Genomic DNA, 18,865 nt, shown 5'->3' with positions numbered 1-18,865 from the left:
CTATTGACTGAACTGTTCGACTTAATTTAATGCAGTACATAGAAACAAATCTTAGTTAACATGTTTCAAAGCTTTAGTTCTCATAGTGATATAAATGTAAATTGCCGGTTGCTAATGCTCCAGCGTTTGGATACTCTCCATTTGCCATTTTGCATCCAAATAGTATGCTGTTAGCTATGTCAATGGATCTATGAATGTCAATTTGTGGTTTATATTATACTGTTGTTATACAAATTATAATTTGTTGCAGAGTATTATATTTTATGCTGTTCGCTCCTCACGTCTGGATGAATGGCTGAATTCTCCAACCATACTTGAAGCACTGCAACCGATGCTTGATAAAAACTTCGTAGATCTCGATCCTGTATTTAACATGAATATTGATGAGGATTTTGATTTTCGCGCTTCTGGAATCACTCGCAATAGTTTCTGTAATGTGTACTTGGACTGGATCCAGTTCTGTGCCACCAAAAGAGAGAAGGTGAGGTTCATAATTTAAATTCATGACCTAAAAATATCAGTTTGACACAGTGTAAAATTCTTTAATTCTTACATGTCATATAGTTAAAGAATTTCCTTGTGTGTTTATAATAGATTGCTATTGACAAAATGGGATCGTATAAGGATCTTTTTCACTGAATTTTATAAATTGCATTTGGTGTTGCTAAATTATTTTTATTGGTCCAAAGAGATAGTATTTAATTTTCTGTAATTATCATTCACAAAAATTTAAGTTTCTTTTTGTGTTTGGGGATTAAAAACTAATAGTTTTAATTTGACATATTTATTACCCAAATTAAATTCACTCTAGTGAAGAACACTTGATTTGGTTTTAGTCCCACAGAATAAATATATAGAGTGCAGAGTGTTGTTGATTCATCGAAATTCGAGAGGTATGTTGCCATCATGTAATGGTTACATGCATATAGTATCTATTGTTCACACACACACATACAGTTTGTACAAACTGGTTTTCATATGTCTTTGGTGCAAATTAATTCTATTGCAGAGATCTTTGTTGAGAAATACATTCCATGTGTGAAAGCATTTACTTCCAGATGGCTCTGCAGTCGAACTTAGCTGTTTATTGGATAGTCTGGCTAGTAGCCTAGTTTCAGTGGCTACATTGCATTGCTAGTTTACACATACCCGGTTCATTTTTGGATCATAGCAGAAAAAAGATGTGGTTTCTACAAATATGTCATTGCATGTGTACAGACAAGTTTGTGTAAATTGCTTTATGTCAGACATTGCATAGATAACTGTCGGCAAGAATTTCCTGTGAACATTACAAATTGTATATTATTAGGAATTTGTACCTAGTTCTGAAAAACAGTATTAAAGTTTTATACATCATTGCTATTGCTATTAAAATTTCGCATTTATTGCAAATGTTGCAGCCAGTGGATAAGGGCAGAGACTCCGTGTTGGTATCTCTGTGCTTTGCACTTAGCTTACTTGGCCGACGGACTTTGGGAGCTGCTTCACAGCATAATAATGTATCCAGGTAAGATGTGATGCATCTATATGTAGATACAGTAGAACCTCGATTATCCGTCACACTATTAACTGATTGGTGGATTATCCGACTATATCTCTCTCTCTCTCGCTTATTTATTTTTTTTTTTTGCTGCGGAAAAATACTAAGTACTGTACAATATGTTAATACGCATTTTTTCTACGGAAGGTTATTACCAACATTTACTGTTACACAGTATGTAGTAGGAATGCTACCAGTACCGGCAGTAGAAATGCTTTTGGGAGGAGGTTTTTTCACAACTTGTAAAATAGTCACTATCAGCTTTGAAAAAAATGACCCCAAGAACTTTCACACAACTGCAAACCTATGTGTCATTTAGTCATTCTGTGCAAAATGTCCAAAGAAAACGTGTTGAGCTGTTTGGGAAAGGAAAAACTGTGGTTCATAGCACATCAGAATACAAGATTGGCATTAGAAATATGCGCAATTTCATAGAATAAAACAAAGTAATACGTATTATTGTATTTCACTGTTTTCATTAGTTATAACCAGCATAACAGTGTATAGTGTGTAGTATGAAGACACCAATAGTTGCAGTATGGTAGGAATTTCAAATTAGGAAACCAAGTATTATATGCTTAATTTATGAAAATATTTTATGGTACGGATTATCCGATTTTTTCGATTAACTGTTCAGTCCACCCCCTTCATTACCACGGATAATAGAGGTTCTACTGTAAATGTGTTTCTTCCAATGTCCTAGTTGGTTGGATTCTTTTCTAGCCTGATTCCCCTCCCAATTGCACTTCTTCTAGATGACATTTTATGAGATAATATTCTTGTACTTGTCAAAATAATTTTATTTGTGTTGCTGTGAAATTGTTGTGTTAGTTTCACAAAAGCAATATTTCACTGGAATTTCTATTTTCCCTTCCATTCTATTTTCCCTTCTACACATTCCACAGATACATGCAATGCATTCCCTCGTAAACTCGGCCACTAGTTGGCAGTAAACTTTGATTCATTCTTTCATTCAGTGTTCTGCCCAAGGACAGGTCTTTCACTCCAAACCTAGCTTTCTCCAATCTTTTCTATTTTCTGCCTTTCTCTTAGTCTCCGCATATGATCCATGTATCTTAATGTCATCTTTAATCTGATATCTTCTTCTGCCACGAACTCTTCTCCCATTCACCATTCCTTCCAGTGCACCCTTCAGTAGGCAGTTTCTTCTCAGCCAGTGACCCAACCAATTCCTTTTCCTCTTCCTGGTCAGTTTCAGCATCATTCTTTCTTCACCCACTCTTTCCAACACAGCTTCATTTCTTATTCTGTCTGTCCACTTCACACACTCCATCCTTCTCCATATCCATATTTCAAATGCTTCTCTTCGCTTCATCTTAATGTCCATGTTTCTGCCCCATACAATGCTACATTCCATACAGAGCATTTCACTGGTCTCTTCCTTAGTTCTTTTTTCCATAGGTTTGCAGAAGATGCTCCTTTTCCTATTAAAAACTTCCTTGGCCATTGCTATGCTCCTTTTGACTTCCTGGCAGCAGCTCCTGTTACTGCTTATAGTACACCCCAAGTATTTGAAGCCGTCCACTTGTTTTACTGCTTCATTTAAAATTCGCAAGTTTACCTTGTTTATTTTTCTTCCTTTGACCATGGTCTTCGTCTAAAGGTGCGTACACACTTAGCGAACGAACAACGAACGAACGACAAACGATTGCATTCGTTGATTGAAATCGGTACGTGTGTACGTCGCAGCAAAGGCAAACCAATCGTTTGGTTTGCCTTCGGAAGTGATCCGTCGCTTGTCGGTACATCAAAGGAAGTTGGTATTCGTTGTGGACGGGATTTGCCACTAGCTTGTAGTTCGTAGCAGAACGCAGTGCTTAGTTCAATTTCACTAACAGGATGTCGAAACTGGAGTGGACGGAAGACGCTGTTATAGTAAATCTTATTAATGCATATAGGGAGCAGGAAACTTCATGGAATCCCAAGTATCCTACTTGCCACAATAAAGTAAGAAAACATGATGTTTGGGAACCTATTGGAAAGATGTTCAGCTGCGAGTCAAACATGTGCAAAATTTGAAAATTATTTTTGTTTATTTATTTTCAGTGGATACATGTTTTTTGTTTATTGTAGGGAGCAGAAGTCAAAAAGAAAATTGAAAATTGAATCCCTACTGACATCATTCCGCAAGGAAAGACAGAAGTCCACAAAAAGATTTGGAATGGGAAGTGATGAAGTGTACAAGTCAACTTGGTTCGCGTATAAACATATGTTTTGGACAAATTCACGCCCAGAAAAAACAAAGTTCCAACCTTGTGCACACAAAATAAATTATTGGCACTGAAAAGTGTCTTTTCGTAAGCATGATGCGCATACGACAAACACAGACAAATCTCTCTTTTTAGTATTTTAAGATAATTATTGTCAGTGAGGTATCCGTGTACTGAAACTTTCCCCTGGGGCCTATTTCATAAAAGTAATAATTTAATACAATTACTAAAAAGGTAATAACATTAAGTAATATTATTACTGTTCTGTTTCATAAAAGTAATAGTTAATAATATTATTTATTACTGTAAACGCTCATATTATTACTAAAATAAATAATAATAGGCCTATTACTAAAGTGTTTCATAAAGCAGCAAAGATAATTAAATTTATTAATAATATTAACGTTAGTTCCATGGCCCTATTTCATAAAGGTAATAATTTAATACCATTACTAAAATGGTAATAGCATTAAGTAATATTATTACTGTTCTGTTTCATAAAAGTAATAGTTAATAATACTATTTATTACTGTAAACGCTCATAATATTACTAAAATAATAATAAAATTACTAAAGTGTTTCATAAAGCAGCAAAGATAATTAAATTTATTAATAATATGAGCGTTAGTTCCATGACTGTATTTTAAGTAATAGTTTAATAATTTGTAAAAAGTAAATGCCAATGTAGGGTTAGATTTTGAAGATAAAACCGTGAAAACATTTGAAATGGATAATTCTGACTCGAATAGTGATGAAGAGGGAGTGTTTGTCAGACGTCCAAGAAATTTTAGACAACGAATATCCTACAACCATGCAAGAAAGTTACGAATATAATTAAAGGTTTCGCTTAAATTTTGAAACATTTGAATATGTCCTTCAAAGAATTGATAACTTGTTACAACATCCCACAGAAAGGAATAAATCGTTAACTTCTCAGCAACAGCTACAAATTGCTCTGCATTGGTTGGGTAGTGGTGGACAATATCATTGTGGATCAGACATGCATGGAATTAAATTAAAACAGACTAAAATACAATTGTAGACAAAGAAAAATATTACGTACTTAACACAGTTCTGGTTCTCATGTTTGGCCATGTTGCGTTACGTACATAAATATAATCTTTATCACTCGTTACCAAGCCAATTGATACAGAAAAATCCCGCAATTCCATCCAAGCTTCTTTCTTAGAGTTTTTTTGTTACTGTTGGTGAAAACCCTCAAATAGTTGACCTTTCAATTCGTGAACTTTTCGCAAAAAAAAAAAAAAAACTATGTTTCTTCAAGTTATTTTCACGTCTTTTCCCCATTTTAAAAAGCATCAGAGACAAAATGAATGACTAACCAAGTCCCTCTCCATACTTACAAATTGTCATAGACGCCAATGTAGATGGACCATGCTGAAATTGAAAGCTATCTTATCTAATTGAAAAAGGGGAACAATTGGAAAGGGTTAAACCTAAATTAAATTAAATTACAGTATAGAACTGTTAGAAAGTAATTACTGTATATGTTTCATTTTTTTATGTTATTTGAATGTTTGAACTTAACGTTTATTCCCCTCCTTTCTTGTCATTTTTTAAATTATAATAATTGTTCAGAAATATATGCCTATGGGACATTTACATCACAAAATACAGTAATATTAACTTTTGCTGTACCTACTGAAATGTTTTTTCAATGTATACTTGTGACAACCTGAATCTATATAGGTACTCTTGACTAATTAACATTGTGAAGATCTTGGTGAGCCAAGAAATTGTGCAGACATATTATATCAACAAGTGGGTGTATTACAAACAGCTGTCATTTAGCTCCGGTAGCATATGCCTAAGTATCATCTCCTCTTCTGCTAACAATGCTATATCACTCAGCAAATCTCAACACTTTATTCTTCTTCCTCCTATTATCATGCCTCCCATGTTCTGAAAACAGTTTTTTACTAAATCCTCCAAGTAAATGTTGAACAGGATAGGTGATAAGGATATCCTTAATGTACTCCTCTCCCAATTTCACTTCCTTCTGACATATCTTCTGGTATCCTGACTTTGACTTGTTTTATATAAAGATTACTCACCAGCCTTCTCTCTTTCCAATCCATAGCTATTTTCTTTAAAATCCCCAACAGTTTATTCTAATCCTCTCTGTCAAAAGCTTTTCAAGGTACACAAATACTACATACACTTTTTCATTCTTCTCTAAGTATCTTTTGGTGATTGTTTGTAGCAGTCCAATTGCATTTCTCGTACCTTTTCGCTTCCTGAAGCCAAACTGCTCTTCTTCCAACTGTTCTTCCATCTTAGAATATAAATGTCGATTCAATATGCACATGACAATCTTCGCCAAGTGCGATATCAGGTTGATAATCCTGAACTCAGTACATTTCTTGGCATTATTTTTCTTCGGTATTGGAAGCAATACTATCTCCGTAAAATCTTCAAGCCATTCGCCTTTCTCATATATTTCGTTGCATAATGATAGAATTTTCTTCTTGCCTTCCCCCAAACATTTCACTAATTCAATGCGGGTTCCATCAACTCCTGTTGCTTTCCCATTCTTCATTTCCTTAAGTGCTAGTTCAACTTCTTCCCTTAAAATAGAAACAGTAAACTTTATGGCTCACTAATGTGTTGTGTGTTTGCAAAATTGGATGTAGTATTTCAATGTTTAGGTACGGCTCTGTTTTAAATTAAGTAATTCGACGTTTTCCTCAATACTCTGTTTCTCTCCTTCATCTTCCTCCCTCTCTTCCCCTCCGTCTTTCTCTCTCCATCCCTCTCCTTCTTTCATTTTTCTTGCCTCTCTTTCCCCCTCCCTTTTTTGCGTAGTTGTGTTCGTGATTGATAGAAGTACGAGGTGAGTTTGAAAAGTTCGTGGCCTGATACATAGAAGGCATTGAAAACGTGTCAACAATGCTGCCATTGTTAGTGGCCATTTTGCGTTATTTCAAGTACGAAGAATCATAATTTTCTGTTGACTATCTTTTATGTAGTGTAATTTTGTAGTTAGTGCGCCAAATAATGTGGCAAAAATAGAAAATATCGAACTTAGTGCTGTCATTAAAAATATTTCGTGAAAAAGGGAACGAGTCCAACAGAAATTAAAGCAGACATGGATGCTACACTGGAGGAATCCACTCGAGCGTTTTCAACTGTGATAAAATGGGCAGCATTATTTAAACATGGTTGAGAGAGTGTGGAAGACAATCCTCGCAGTGGACATCCAGTAACAGCAACAAGTAAAGAAATCGTAGAAAAAAATCCACGATATGATGTTGAATGACTGTTGATTGAAAGTGCTGAAAATTAGCGAGGTTATGCATATCTCAACTGAATTGATGTGCCAAACCTTAGGCAATGTCTTGCGTATGTCCATGCTCTCTGCAAGATGGGTTCTGCGTTCGTTAACTCGAACAAAAGCATGTTCGATGTCAAATTTCAAGGGATTGTCTGGCTTGATTCGAAAAATATACGTCCACTACTACATACCAGAGACAAAACAGCAGTCGAAATAATGGAAGCACAGTGATTTTCTGCCTCCAAAGAAAGCAAAAGCTGTTCATTCAGCTGGGAAAGTCATGACGTTCGTGTACTGGGATTCTAAGTGGATATTCATGATTGATTATCTAGCAAAGGGGAGAACAATAACCAGATAATATTATTCAAATGTCTTGCAGCAACTGAAAGGGAAAATTTGCGAGAAGAGGCTAGGTGTGGCCAGGAAGAAAATGTTTCGTCATGACAATGCTTCTGCTCACTCGTCTGCAATCATGATTGATAAACTACACAAACTACAGTTGAAATTGTTGCCATACCCTGTCCCCTATTCACCAGATCTTGTACACTCAGAGTTCTTTCTTTTCTCAAAGCTCGAAATTTACTTGATTAGGAAGAATTTTTGTCAAATGAAGAGGTTGTTATAGCAACAGAAGGCTTTTTTGCAGACCTCAAGGAATCTGTGTACTAGCAGGGTATTGCAACACTGTGGACCAAGTGTGGGGTGATTATGTTGAGAAATAAAGATTGTTTCAAAATAATCCTAGTCTAATTTCTCTGTCAGGCTGTGAACTTTTCAAACGACCCTCATAGATGGTTATTAGAATATGAACTTAATCACCACAATAAGATAAGACATGCTTCTACATTTATTATATATTTTTATGAATTGAATTCTTGATCATTTAGAATTTGTTTATTCTGTAAATATTGTAGTAAATATCAGACTTGCAAACTGGTATATTTTACTGTAATTTTGAACCTTTTGTGCATTAACTTACCAGTTTTGAATTGGAAATAACTTTCTTGTAAGAATCTTCGTAGCATATCTTTCATTTTTTGTTAGAAATCATTTACACAGATAATACAACCGATCATATTGCAGTGTTTCACTTATGATTTATATTTTTATTGAATCTCATAATTTTTGCAGTGTGGAATTCTTCTTGTATGGATTACACGCACTGTTCAAAGGGGATTTCCGCATAACCTCAGTTCGAGATGAGTGGATATTTTCTGATATGGAACTTTTACGCAGAGTGGTAGCTCCAGGAGTACGGATGTCACTAAAACTTCATCAGGTAAAATCACCAAAACTTCACAGTATGTTCACGAACATTTTGCTGCAATTTTTTTTTTAAAGCGTATCTAATGACAAGCATCAGGATCAACTGTAGGCATTTTATGTTGTTATTTGTTAAGTTCTATTTTTTGTCTGTGCATCCCATGCAGTTCTTGGCTTTCGTGATACGGGATCAACTACAGCATTTCATACAATTATTTGCTCTATGTGACTATTTGTGTTAGGAATCACATGAGTTGTGCATTTTGAGATTACGATACAGCGTCAACATTAGATATTTCATGTAATTACTTATGCTGTAGGATGGTTTGCTTTAGGAATATCATAAAATTGTTTTTTTGAGTTCTATATAGCATCAACTGTAGACATTCCATGCAGTTATTTATTCCTTAGTTTCTTGAGGCTATGATACTGCATCAACTGTTAATATTTCATGTAGTGGCTTGTTCTCGTAGAGTTTATTTCTTCAGATTAAGTAGACATTCCATAGAATTGCTAGCTATAAAAATTTCATAGAAATGATTTCATGAGTTTATATTACATCATTGTAATTTTCCCATGCAGTTCGTGTGTTGAGATTATTATGTAACATCAGTTTTATTGTAGACATTACACATAATTATTTGTTCCATGGAACTTCTGCTTTAAGAATTCCATATGGCTGACTTTTAGACGTTGTGATACAGCATCAACCATAGACATTTCAATTGGACTGTTTTTGCATTAGAAACTCCATACAGTTTGTTTCTTCAAATTATGATAAATGCTTCATCTGTAGGCCTCCCATGTAGTTGAATGTTGTAAGGGACTGTCCTCTAACTGTCCATTGTGCAACTCAAACCAAGAAATGGATTCGGAACATCTCAAAATCTGTGCTTCAGTGGCTGGTCATGATAATATCTTTGAAAAATATTGGAGTGCAAGAGGTCAAATGACTTTATTGTCAAACACCTGGCATTAGAAAACAACAACTGTTTACTTCAATCAATCAAGCTTTTTAATGTATCCAGCTGTTTGCTGACAACATAAAGTCCACTATAGTCCACTGTAGTCTATTCAATTTTTGTTTTTCATGAGAAATGAGGAATATTTTGATCGGTGTTCATTATAAATGCCTGTTGCTAGTAGCCAGAGTTGGGGTGTAGTCAATATATACTGCAGGGCTGTGTCTTCTGCAACTGGTACTGATGATTTTAATTTATTTCTTTTGTGGTTTATGGATTGACAGTATAGAAGAACGTGTTCCAGATCTTCATCATGATTATTACACCACAGACAAGTAGGATTATCAGAAATGAGAAATTGGTGTAGGTACTGTTTGCTTCAAGAATCCCATGAAGTTAATATTTTATGATTGTCATGACACAGTAGTTTTCCAATGCTTTATCAGTAGTAGAGATTGTTAATTATGAAAATATTATTAAATTATGGTGGATAAACAAAGTTTACTTAGAAACCTACCCATGCCATTTTTGTTTACCACAAATTTCACCCAATCTTTCTGAGAATTGTATCATTTTGCTAAAGATATAAACTGGCGTTCAAAGATATGTCTTAGAATTTTCTGACCATGTAAGTGAACTTCCTAACCACGGGATAAGTCAGAACTGAAGATACAACAAGTTGACAAACTTTGAAATGGTTCCACTAGGTCTTAATAAGTGATACTATTAGTATCAGCAGTTTCCCCGCTAAATCTAATGCTTTTTACAATCATTACAGAGGGATGAAATTTTGAATTCTAAAATGCGAGTATGTGTAATGTTTACTGTTGGTGACACTGACTTATCTTCGCCATCTATTAATAGAATAATAACTAAAGAAGCCACACTCACAGGAACAAATTATCGATCATTATCGATTAGTTGGAGTCAGGTATCTTTGAATGCCAATGTATACCAATTCAGTTACATCTGTCAGCAGATGGCTTCTCACAGAAGCATTAAGATTTAAATCTTAGTCAGATTTGTGAAATGGAGTGACTGTGGGACAGGTTTATTTGTGGGTACTTTAGTTTCATCTGCTACTTTCAATTCATTATTGCTCCAGTTTTGCCTTATCTCGTCTGTGAATAGCCTGTGTACTTAGAAGGAAATGTTCAATAAAGAATTGAAATTTCATGGTTTTTTCTGCACTCTTGACATCTGAAAGAAAATTTTTGGAATGATTAATTGCGAAATGTACTTTCTTCTAGGACCATTTCATGTCTCCTGATGAGTATGAAGATCCATCAGCATTATATGAGGCCATCTCTTCGCATGAAAAAAAGTTGGTTATATCACACGAAGGTGATCCAGTGTGGAGAAATGCTGTTTTGTCTGGAACACCATCTCTTCTTGCTCTCAGGTATTTGCATATATTTTTTTACTTAGCTGTTGGGTCTTTGTTTTTGGGTGATGAAGGTAAGTGTTTGGCTGGTGTTCAGTGAAGGTAATAAAGGGAACCTTGCAGTTTGGGTGTAAAGTAATTTTCGTTGGTATTGTAAATTCTGTTTAAATGTATCAAATATTGTAAACATTGTCAATAACTTTGTTGTCATTATTATACAATGGGAGACTTGAATAATAAGGAAATATTTCGTCATGTTATACTAGATTTAGCCAGAGCAGCACAGACCCCCTTTTTTATCAACATGCTCCATTACAGAGTAGTACTACATGTTTTAGATTTTCAGTTTCCTACGATAAATATACATTTGGATACATTGATATTACCTAAGGAAGATAGAGAATTAATACAAATACATATATATGGCTTAACCTAAATAAAAAGAAAAGAAAGTATATATACATGATTTGAATATATTATTACAATTGTTTTATTTTTTTTTAACAAATTGGTAATTTTATAAAAGTTGAATGATAAATATGTGTAACCTAGCAATAAATGCATTCCTACAATTGTTCAAAATCTATTGAATTGATGAAGGTAATGAATGGTTGAAGATGAAATTTTATAAGCTGATATTTGTTAGGTGGCCAACTTGCTGTCTTCGAGATGCTGTTTCATACAATTCCCCTTTGTTTTCTTAATATTGTGCAGTCATACAGCAAGTGATCTATGGTCTGACCTCCACTATTACACGGACATGTTGCACTCTCCAGTAACTTGAATCGATGGAGGTAGGCTCTAGTCATTCTGTGTCCTGTCACCATTGACGTGAAGATGGCTGTAACATTTAATTCCATCTTAAGCCGCTCTTTTACATTAGGAAAGTAGGATTTTGTTATCGCTGCCTTTGTGGTGTCGTCCCATTCTTTTTGCCATATTAGTTTTCCTTCTTCTATTACACTTAGAATTATACTTTTTGGGATTTTGTCAAAACATATTGCTGCATCCTTGTTTTGTGCCGCTGCCTTCGCTAGTCAATCTGCAAGTTCATTACCGTATGTTCCGACGTGGGCCTTGATCCAGAAGAATTCTATCGTCCAGTTTACTTTCTCCAAAATTAAGACTTTCTTCCATAAGATATTTGTGGTTGTGATTGTTCTTTAAGGAGTCTATTGTTATTCTGCTGTCTGTGAGAATTGCTGCTGTGCGTGGTCTGTTGTCCCTGATGTCAATTGTTTCTATTGCTTCCAGTGCTTTAATGATTGCTACCTGCTCGGCTTGATTGTTGGAACATCTATAATTTAGCTTGAATTTTAATTGGTTGGTGAGTTCATTTCCAACGAAGATGGCGATACCTGCTCCAACTCCATACTCACTCTTACTCCCATCCGTGAATATTTGAAGGGTGTAGTCCTTATCTTCTGATCCCTCGTTGATCTTGACAGCGTCTGCTGGGTGAGGCCAGTTTCTGATTTCCACTTCTCGGTCTATGGTATAAGTTTGGTTTTCTCTTCCTTTCATTATGTTGTATAATTTAAGTGACTCCTCAATTTTTATGGGAATGGGAGTTATTCCTGACAGCATACACAGAGCTTCGGGAGATGTTGTGCGAAAGGCTTTTGATATCCTTATGTTGATTAGTCTTTGGACTCTAGTATATTTCGCTTTGTTAGAATCGTACTTCATCGCTTCAGCCCATACTGGTGCTCCATATAGCAAGAGAGGTAGTATGGCTCCCTTATATATCGTCTTCAGAGCTTTATGTTGCAGTCCCCAAGTTATTTTGGCCGATCTGGATAAAGTATGGATTAATTTAGCACATCTTTCAACTGCGTAGTTTACATGTTCACTGAATTTAAACTTGTCATCGAGGATTATTCCTAAATATTTCATCTTCGTGATTTGTTCCAGCCGTTTGTTATTTAGGTAGATGTTGATTTCTTTTTTTTTCTTTTCGTTTCCTTCTCGATATTAACATTACCTTAGATTTCTCTTCATTGAAGATTATCTTTGTTCTTTCAGCCCATGTAGCTATTTTTTTTATATCTATATTTTTTTTATATCTATATTCGTGTAATTTTCTGCTTCAACTACATTGTCTGCCTTGATTATTAATATTAAATCGTCTGCAAACGCTACTGCTTTTGTTCGTTTCATGAAGTTAAGGTTCAGTAAGGAATTATACAAAATATTCCACAGAGTCGGCCCAATACACGATCCTTGTGGGCAGCCTTTACTGGCTTCTCTTTCTAATTTTATGCTGTTGGTTGTCATTACTACAGTTCTTTCATTAAAATAGGATTTAACTAAGTTGTATAGATTTCTTGGGCATCTGAGTTCTTTAAGAGAATGTAAGATACTAGGCCACCACGCGGAATCGAAAGCACCTTTAACATCTAGGCTTACGACGACTGCAATTTCTCTTGCTTTTAGGCTTTCTTCTACGAAGTCCTTCACTGCCATTGCAGCATCTATTGTGCTTCTTTGTGGTGTGAAGCCATACTGATTGCTGTTCATCAGATCATGAGAGAATACATGATGATTTATTCTGTTTACTAGTACTTTTTCTAGTATTTTTCCGCCGATATTGAGAAGACTTATAGGTCGGAATTTTGATGGTTCCAAACTGTTCTCTTTTCCAGGTTTTATAATTGGAACCATTTTCGCCCTTTTCCATATCTTAGGAAAAACTGCTCTTTTTAAGCACTCGTCGTACAGAGTCGTTATGAGTCTAGGAAATATTTTGAAAGTTTGTTGAAAAATCTCACAGGTAATCCCGTCTTCCCCTGGCGCTTTTTTTTTTTTCATATTTTCAACTGCATTTCTGACTTCATCTAAGGTGAAACCTTTGTCATCAGTCGTGTCTATAGGTTTCTGAGACTGTGTTCTTATTTGCTTGTCGTATTCAGTTTCTTGTTGCTCGCTGTCTTCTGGTGTGAAATACTCCAACATGTACTCAATCGTTTCACGTATGTCAGCTGTTAGAGATCCATCAGGCTTGCGAAGTGTTGTCATTGTTGTCTTGTTGCTTCTTTTTCCAGTTGCTAATTTGTATACTTCGTTCCATGGGTTAGCTGATGAAGTCATATTGCAGAATTCCTTCCAGGAATTTAACTTTTCCTTTTTGATTGTTGCTTCATACATTGTTTTCCCCTCGATATATTGTATTTTACGTTTTTCCCTCAATTCTTCATTGTTTCTTGTTCTTTGGTACCTCCGTCTTAATGCGTTCATTTTCTTTCTCAATAAGGTGAGGTCATCTGTCCACCAAGGGACGGATTTAGTTCCTGATGTCTTTCTTGAGCCCAGCTTAATCCTAAATGACCGGTTGCAAGCTGCTTTCAAAGCCTCGTGAAATATTTCAATGCAACTTTCAATGTCAGTTTCTTTAGCTACATGAGATGATAGTATGCTGTCAAGTTCTTCTGCCTGTTGTTCCCAGTTTGGGTGATTAAATTTTATCGCCGTCCATCGAAGCAGATTTTCATGAAATTTCTTGTAGTTGTGCTCTTTGACTATATACTTCACTCCTTGGTGATTACAATCTATAACATGGTAGTTGTTTTTCTTCAGACCTATGGAATATTTGATGATCCTATGGTCGGAGCAGCTTTCTTCACTATTAATTTCCCACTCACAAACTTCTCTTAGCAATTGGTTGTTGGCTATTGTTAAATCAACATTGCTGGATCCTCTTCTAGTCCAAAAGGTAGTCATTTCACTCTCTTCATTGACAACGTGCATCTGATTTCCCATGAGAAATTCTTCAAGAATTCTGCCTCTTGTGTTTGTCAGTGTGTCGTGCCAGGATGTGGATCTACAATTGCTATCCATGGGCATTAGGACTCTCCTTCCTTTAGCGTGATGTAGTATTGACTTCATTTTCTCCAAGCTCGAATCCAATTCATTGTTTATATCTAAATACATACTTGCGATAAGAACCCTTAAGTTTCCTGCTATTACATCTAGGACAACAGTATCTTCGTCCAACAGTTGTTTTATTAATAGGACGTCAATTTTATCAGTAGTCACTACTATAGCTGCACGGCTTCTTCCTTCGCCCGAGGTAAATATTTTGAACATTTTTGTAATACCAGCTATTTTATTTTTAATTGTGTACGGCTCTTGTATAAATATAATATCTGTATTATTTTCTTGGATTTTCATTAGGTTGTCAGTTGCAACTCTGGAGTGCTGTAAGTTGATTTGAATACATCTGATTTCTGCTTCTGGTTTTAAGTTCCTATTGCATTGCAATGTGGTGCTGTTGTGCATGGATGGAGGCGCCATTTTAGTTCGCTTCATTATGAGATTCTTTAGTTGAGCCATGATTTAGTAGTTTATATTTAGCACATATCTACCCAGGACTGCTTGCAAGCTAGGGCAGTTCTTATCCAGAGAAGAGTGTTTCTCGCAGCTCTTTTCGGTACGGCAGTACTTATTATATGTAGCACAGTTTACACATTTGTATTCATTCCTGGAAGCAGTGCATTCTTTCAAGGTGTGATCTTTCGAGCAAAGTGGACATGTTTGTGTACCCTTGCAATCCCCTTGTCTATGATTGAACCTGGAACATTTGAAACACCTAGTAGCCACTAAGTAGTCCCGCGCGTTACAGATCTGCCATCCTAATTTGATTTTGGTCTTCAAAAGTTCTCTCCTAGCTTGCGAGCTTACTTCTATAATCATCTTCTGCTCTATAATCAGCAGTCTCCTTCAGGCCGGTGGAGAGGAAGGACGTATTTTTTGCAGTGGAGAAAAGGTTAGAACAATGGGCTGTGAGTTGGAGTTGTACCGGGCAAGGATAGGCGGCTGGGCGGCCAGGTCAAGGATGCAGCGGAGCGTGAAAGGGACAGCTTTGGCAGGTCTGGCTGAGTGTCTCTTCTTTCACATAGTGATTGCGATATTACTAATTATTGGTGGTATCGAACTGAATCCAGGACCTGCAAGCGACAACGATGCTACCAACATCAAATGTGGAAGCTGCAGAAAGAATCTACGAGTAGGCGTGCTGTGCAACCAGTGCGAGAAGTGGTTCCATCTGACTTGTCAGAAGATCAAGAGGGAACAGATAGTAGAAGAAACGTGGCTGTGCAAGGACTGCGGGAACAAGGCAGGCAACAGGGAGCTCATCGGTCTTCGGAACGAGGTGAAGAAGCTACGGGAGAAGCTAGAGACGGCGGAGCAACGGATCAAGTTTCTGGAGGAAGAAAATAAGTTGTTGCGACGGGAAAAGGAAAATGGCGAAGAGAGGGAGGAGAAGAAGAAGCATGGTGCAGCAAGTGTTATCATCGGAGACTCCATCATTCGACACGTAGGGAATCTACAACCGGAGCTGGCGACGGAGTGTTACCCTGGGATTAGAGTGAAAGAAATGAAAAGCGTGATCGAGAATCAGGAACGAGGGGACCCGAAAAACATCGTCCTTCACGTAGGAACAAACGATTTGCGAAGAGGTGTTGATTATATCATGGCAGATGTATATGATTTGGTGATGGAAACGAAGAAGAAATATCCGGCAGCTGGGATTGTCATCAGTGGAATCGTCAGACGGAGGGATGTGAACTGGAGAAAAGTGGGTCGTGTGACTAAAGCTTTCGAGTGGGTAGCGGAGTGTCTTGGTGCGCGTTTCGTCGATCCAAATTCCTGGATAGACGACATGCTTCGGAAGAGACGGAATCCACCTAAATCGGAGGGGAGCTGCAGACATGGGATCCCTCTTCACGCGGGTAGTTACTACAACATGGCGGGGCAGGATCGAGGATCCAACAGCGGGCAGCGGCACCGAAGGACCATCAGTGGACGGCGGGGGCATGGGACTACCAGCGGTCAGCGGGGGTGAGAGAGTACCTGCGGGCGGAGGGGTCGAGGGACTACCAGCGGGCGGTGCGGTCGAAGACCTATCCGCGGGTGGCGTAGACCTGCAGTGACGGCGAGGTGCCACGGGGATTCAGAATGTTCAAGTAAGGACAGGCCTACTAAGACTACTGCAGGTTAATTGCCGAAGTATTAGAAATAAACTTATTCCGTTTTGGAACTTGGTCGATGTTTATAATCCAGATGTAATAATTGGGACGGAATCATGGCTTAGGGAAGACATAAATGACTCGGAAATTTTTAGGTCGGATTATAGAGTCTTCAGAAAGGATAGAAGTGAAAAGGGAGGGGGAGTGTTCGTTTGTACTAAGATAGAAATAAGTAGCAATCTTCTGTGGATACATGAGGAAGTTGAAATATTGAATGTTCAGATAAGAAATGGGCGGGAAACCTTAGATGTAATAGCATGTTACAGACCACCCAGTGAATTAAACAATTTAACTTTGCACAAACTAAATGAATATCTTAATACAGTATCAGAAGACCGAAACGTAGTAATTGCTGGGGATCTAAACCTCCCGAAAATTAACTGGAACGGGATTTCAGGTACAAATTCAGATGCACAGACCCTTGTTAATGAATTGATCTGGCGTAAAGATTTCACGCAGGTAGTAAATGGTCCGACGCGTGACAATGCCCTCTTAGATGTTTACCTACTAAGACCTGTCTCTCTCTTTGTCAACTCTGAAAGTCTTCATAAAATAAGTGATCACAATAGCGTCTTATTAGAAATCTTCTGGGAAAACACAGTAAATCCGAGGTCAAGTCCACTGTCTTGTCTGGAATTTTAACAAAACCGATGTTCATGAATTACAAACGTTTCTACGACAAAAGCATGATGACTTTCTAAGGACTGAAGGAAATATGTAAAATGTGTGGCATAAATTTAAGAGTATAATTTTCGAGGCATTAGTAAAATGTGTACCTTCTAAAATAATTAAGAAAAATCCGGACCCAGAATATTACACTAATTATATTCGCTACTTAAAGAAAAAGACAAGGCGCGCATTTAGCAAACGTAAACGAAGCCATGAGCATTGGGAAAAATATGTCGAATTAATTAAGAAACTTGAGTGTGAAAAAAGGTTAGCTCAGGAAAATTTTCTAAAAACTATTTTAAAAGAAGATGAAAGTAACAATTGGAGACAGTTTTATAATTATGTATGCAGGAGAAAAGGAAAAAACGAAGGAGTAGTGCTTTTACGAAATCAGAATGGAGAAAGTATAACTGATGACAAAGAAAAGGCCGACTTATTAAATTCCTATTTCATTTCGGTTTTCAATAATAATAATAATAATAATAATAATAATAATAATAATAATAATAATAATAATAATAATCCCGCTGATAGGAGTGGTTGTGTCACAGACCATGAATGTGAACCACATTCGACTTTCAAAATAACTTCCAAAGGGGTTAGAGAGAGAATAACGAAATTAAAAAATCGGAAGTCTCGAGGACCAGATAGTATTGCTACAGAGATTCTTAAATTAGGTTCCGAGGCCATAATTCCATACTTAATGCGTATATTTCATGTTTCCATAAACAATGCAGCTATTCCATGTGACTGGAAATCAGCTATAGTGGTACCCATACATAAAGGTGGAAATAAATTAGATGTCGGAAACTACAGACCGATTAGCCTTACATCTGTCGTATGTAAAGTCATGGAGCATTTGATATCGGATTATATTCGTCATGTTCTAAATGCGAAAGACTGGTTTTACAACTGCCAGCATGGTTTTAGGGAAGGCTTCTCATGTGATAGTCAAATTACGTCGCTGGTTCAGGATCTAGCTGAAGAGGTAGATAGAGGCGGAAGAATCGATGCAGTTGTGATTGATTTTTCAAAAGCATTTGATTTGGTGCCACATGACATATTAATAGATAAGTTAAGTAGGCTAGGAATAGATAAAAGAGTGGTGCTATGGATCCAAGAATTCTTAAAAGGTAGAACCCAGATAGTTAGAGTAGGTCATGAAATATCGGAAATTGGAAATATAAGTTCAGGGGTGCCACAGGGCAGCGTTCTGGGTCCATTACTCTTTATAATATACGTAAATGACCTATGCCAGAATATTACATCAAATATGAGGCTATTTGCAGACGACTGCATTATCTATAGAAAGATTAGAAATATTTCAGATGTAGATGCTATTCAAACAGACTTGAATAAAATTTATAACTGGGCGTTAAAGCATAGGATGAAAATAAATGGTTCTAAAAGTAAATCTATAACATTTTGTAAAACCCGAGAGGAAACTAGTCTTAATTACGAATTCAGTGGTGTTGTAATTCCGCAAGAACAA

General features: G+C 36.6%; 1 protein-coding gene across 1 annotated transcript in view; it reads left to right on the top strand.

The window, feature by feature from the left end:
- Window positions 1–18,865, top strand: part of LOC138711623 (pecanex-like protein 1) — a 112,959-nt gene that overhangs the window by 29,850 nt on the left and 64,244 nt on the right. The window contains exons 8-11 of the mRNA XM_069842757.1: window positions 251–481; window positions 1,401–1,507; window positions 8,198–8,345; window positions 10,542–10,693. Coding sequence (XP_069698858.1) covers window positions 251–481; window positions 1,401–1,507; window positions 8,198–8,345; window positions 10,542–10,693 — 638 coding nt within the window. The remainder of the gene's footprint in view (window positions 1–250; window positions 482–1,400; window positions 1,508–8,197; window positions 8,346–10,541; window positions 10,694–18,865) is intronic.

Source organism: Periplaneta americana, chromosome 13, assembly GCF_040183065.1.
Source record: "Periplaneta americana isolate PAMFEO1 chromosome 13, P.americana_PAMFEO1_priV1, whole genome shotgun sequence".
Classification (NCBI taxonomy): domain Eukaryota; kingdom Metazoa; phylum Arthropoda; class Insecta; order Blattodea; family Blattidae; genus Periplaneta; species Periplaneta americana.
The sequence above is the reverse complement of the archived record's forward strand: the minus strand, read 5'-3'. Positions and strand labels throughout refer to the sequence as shown.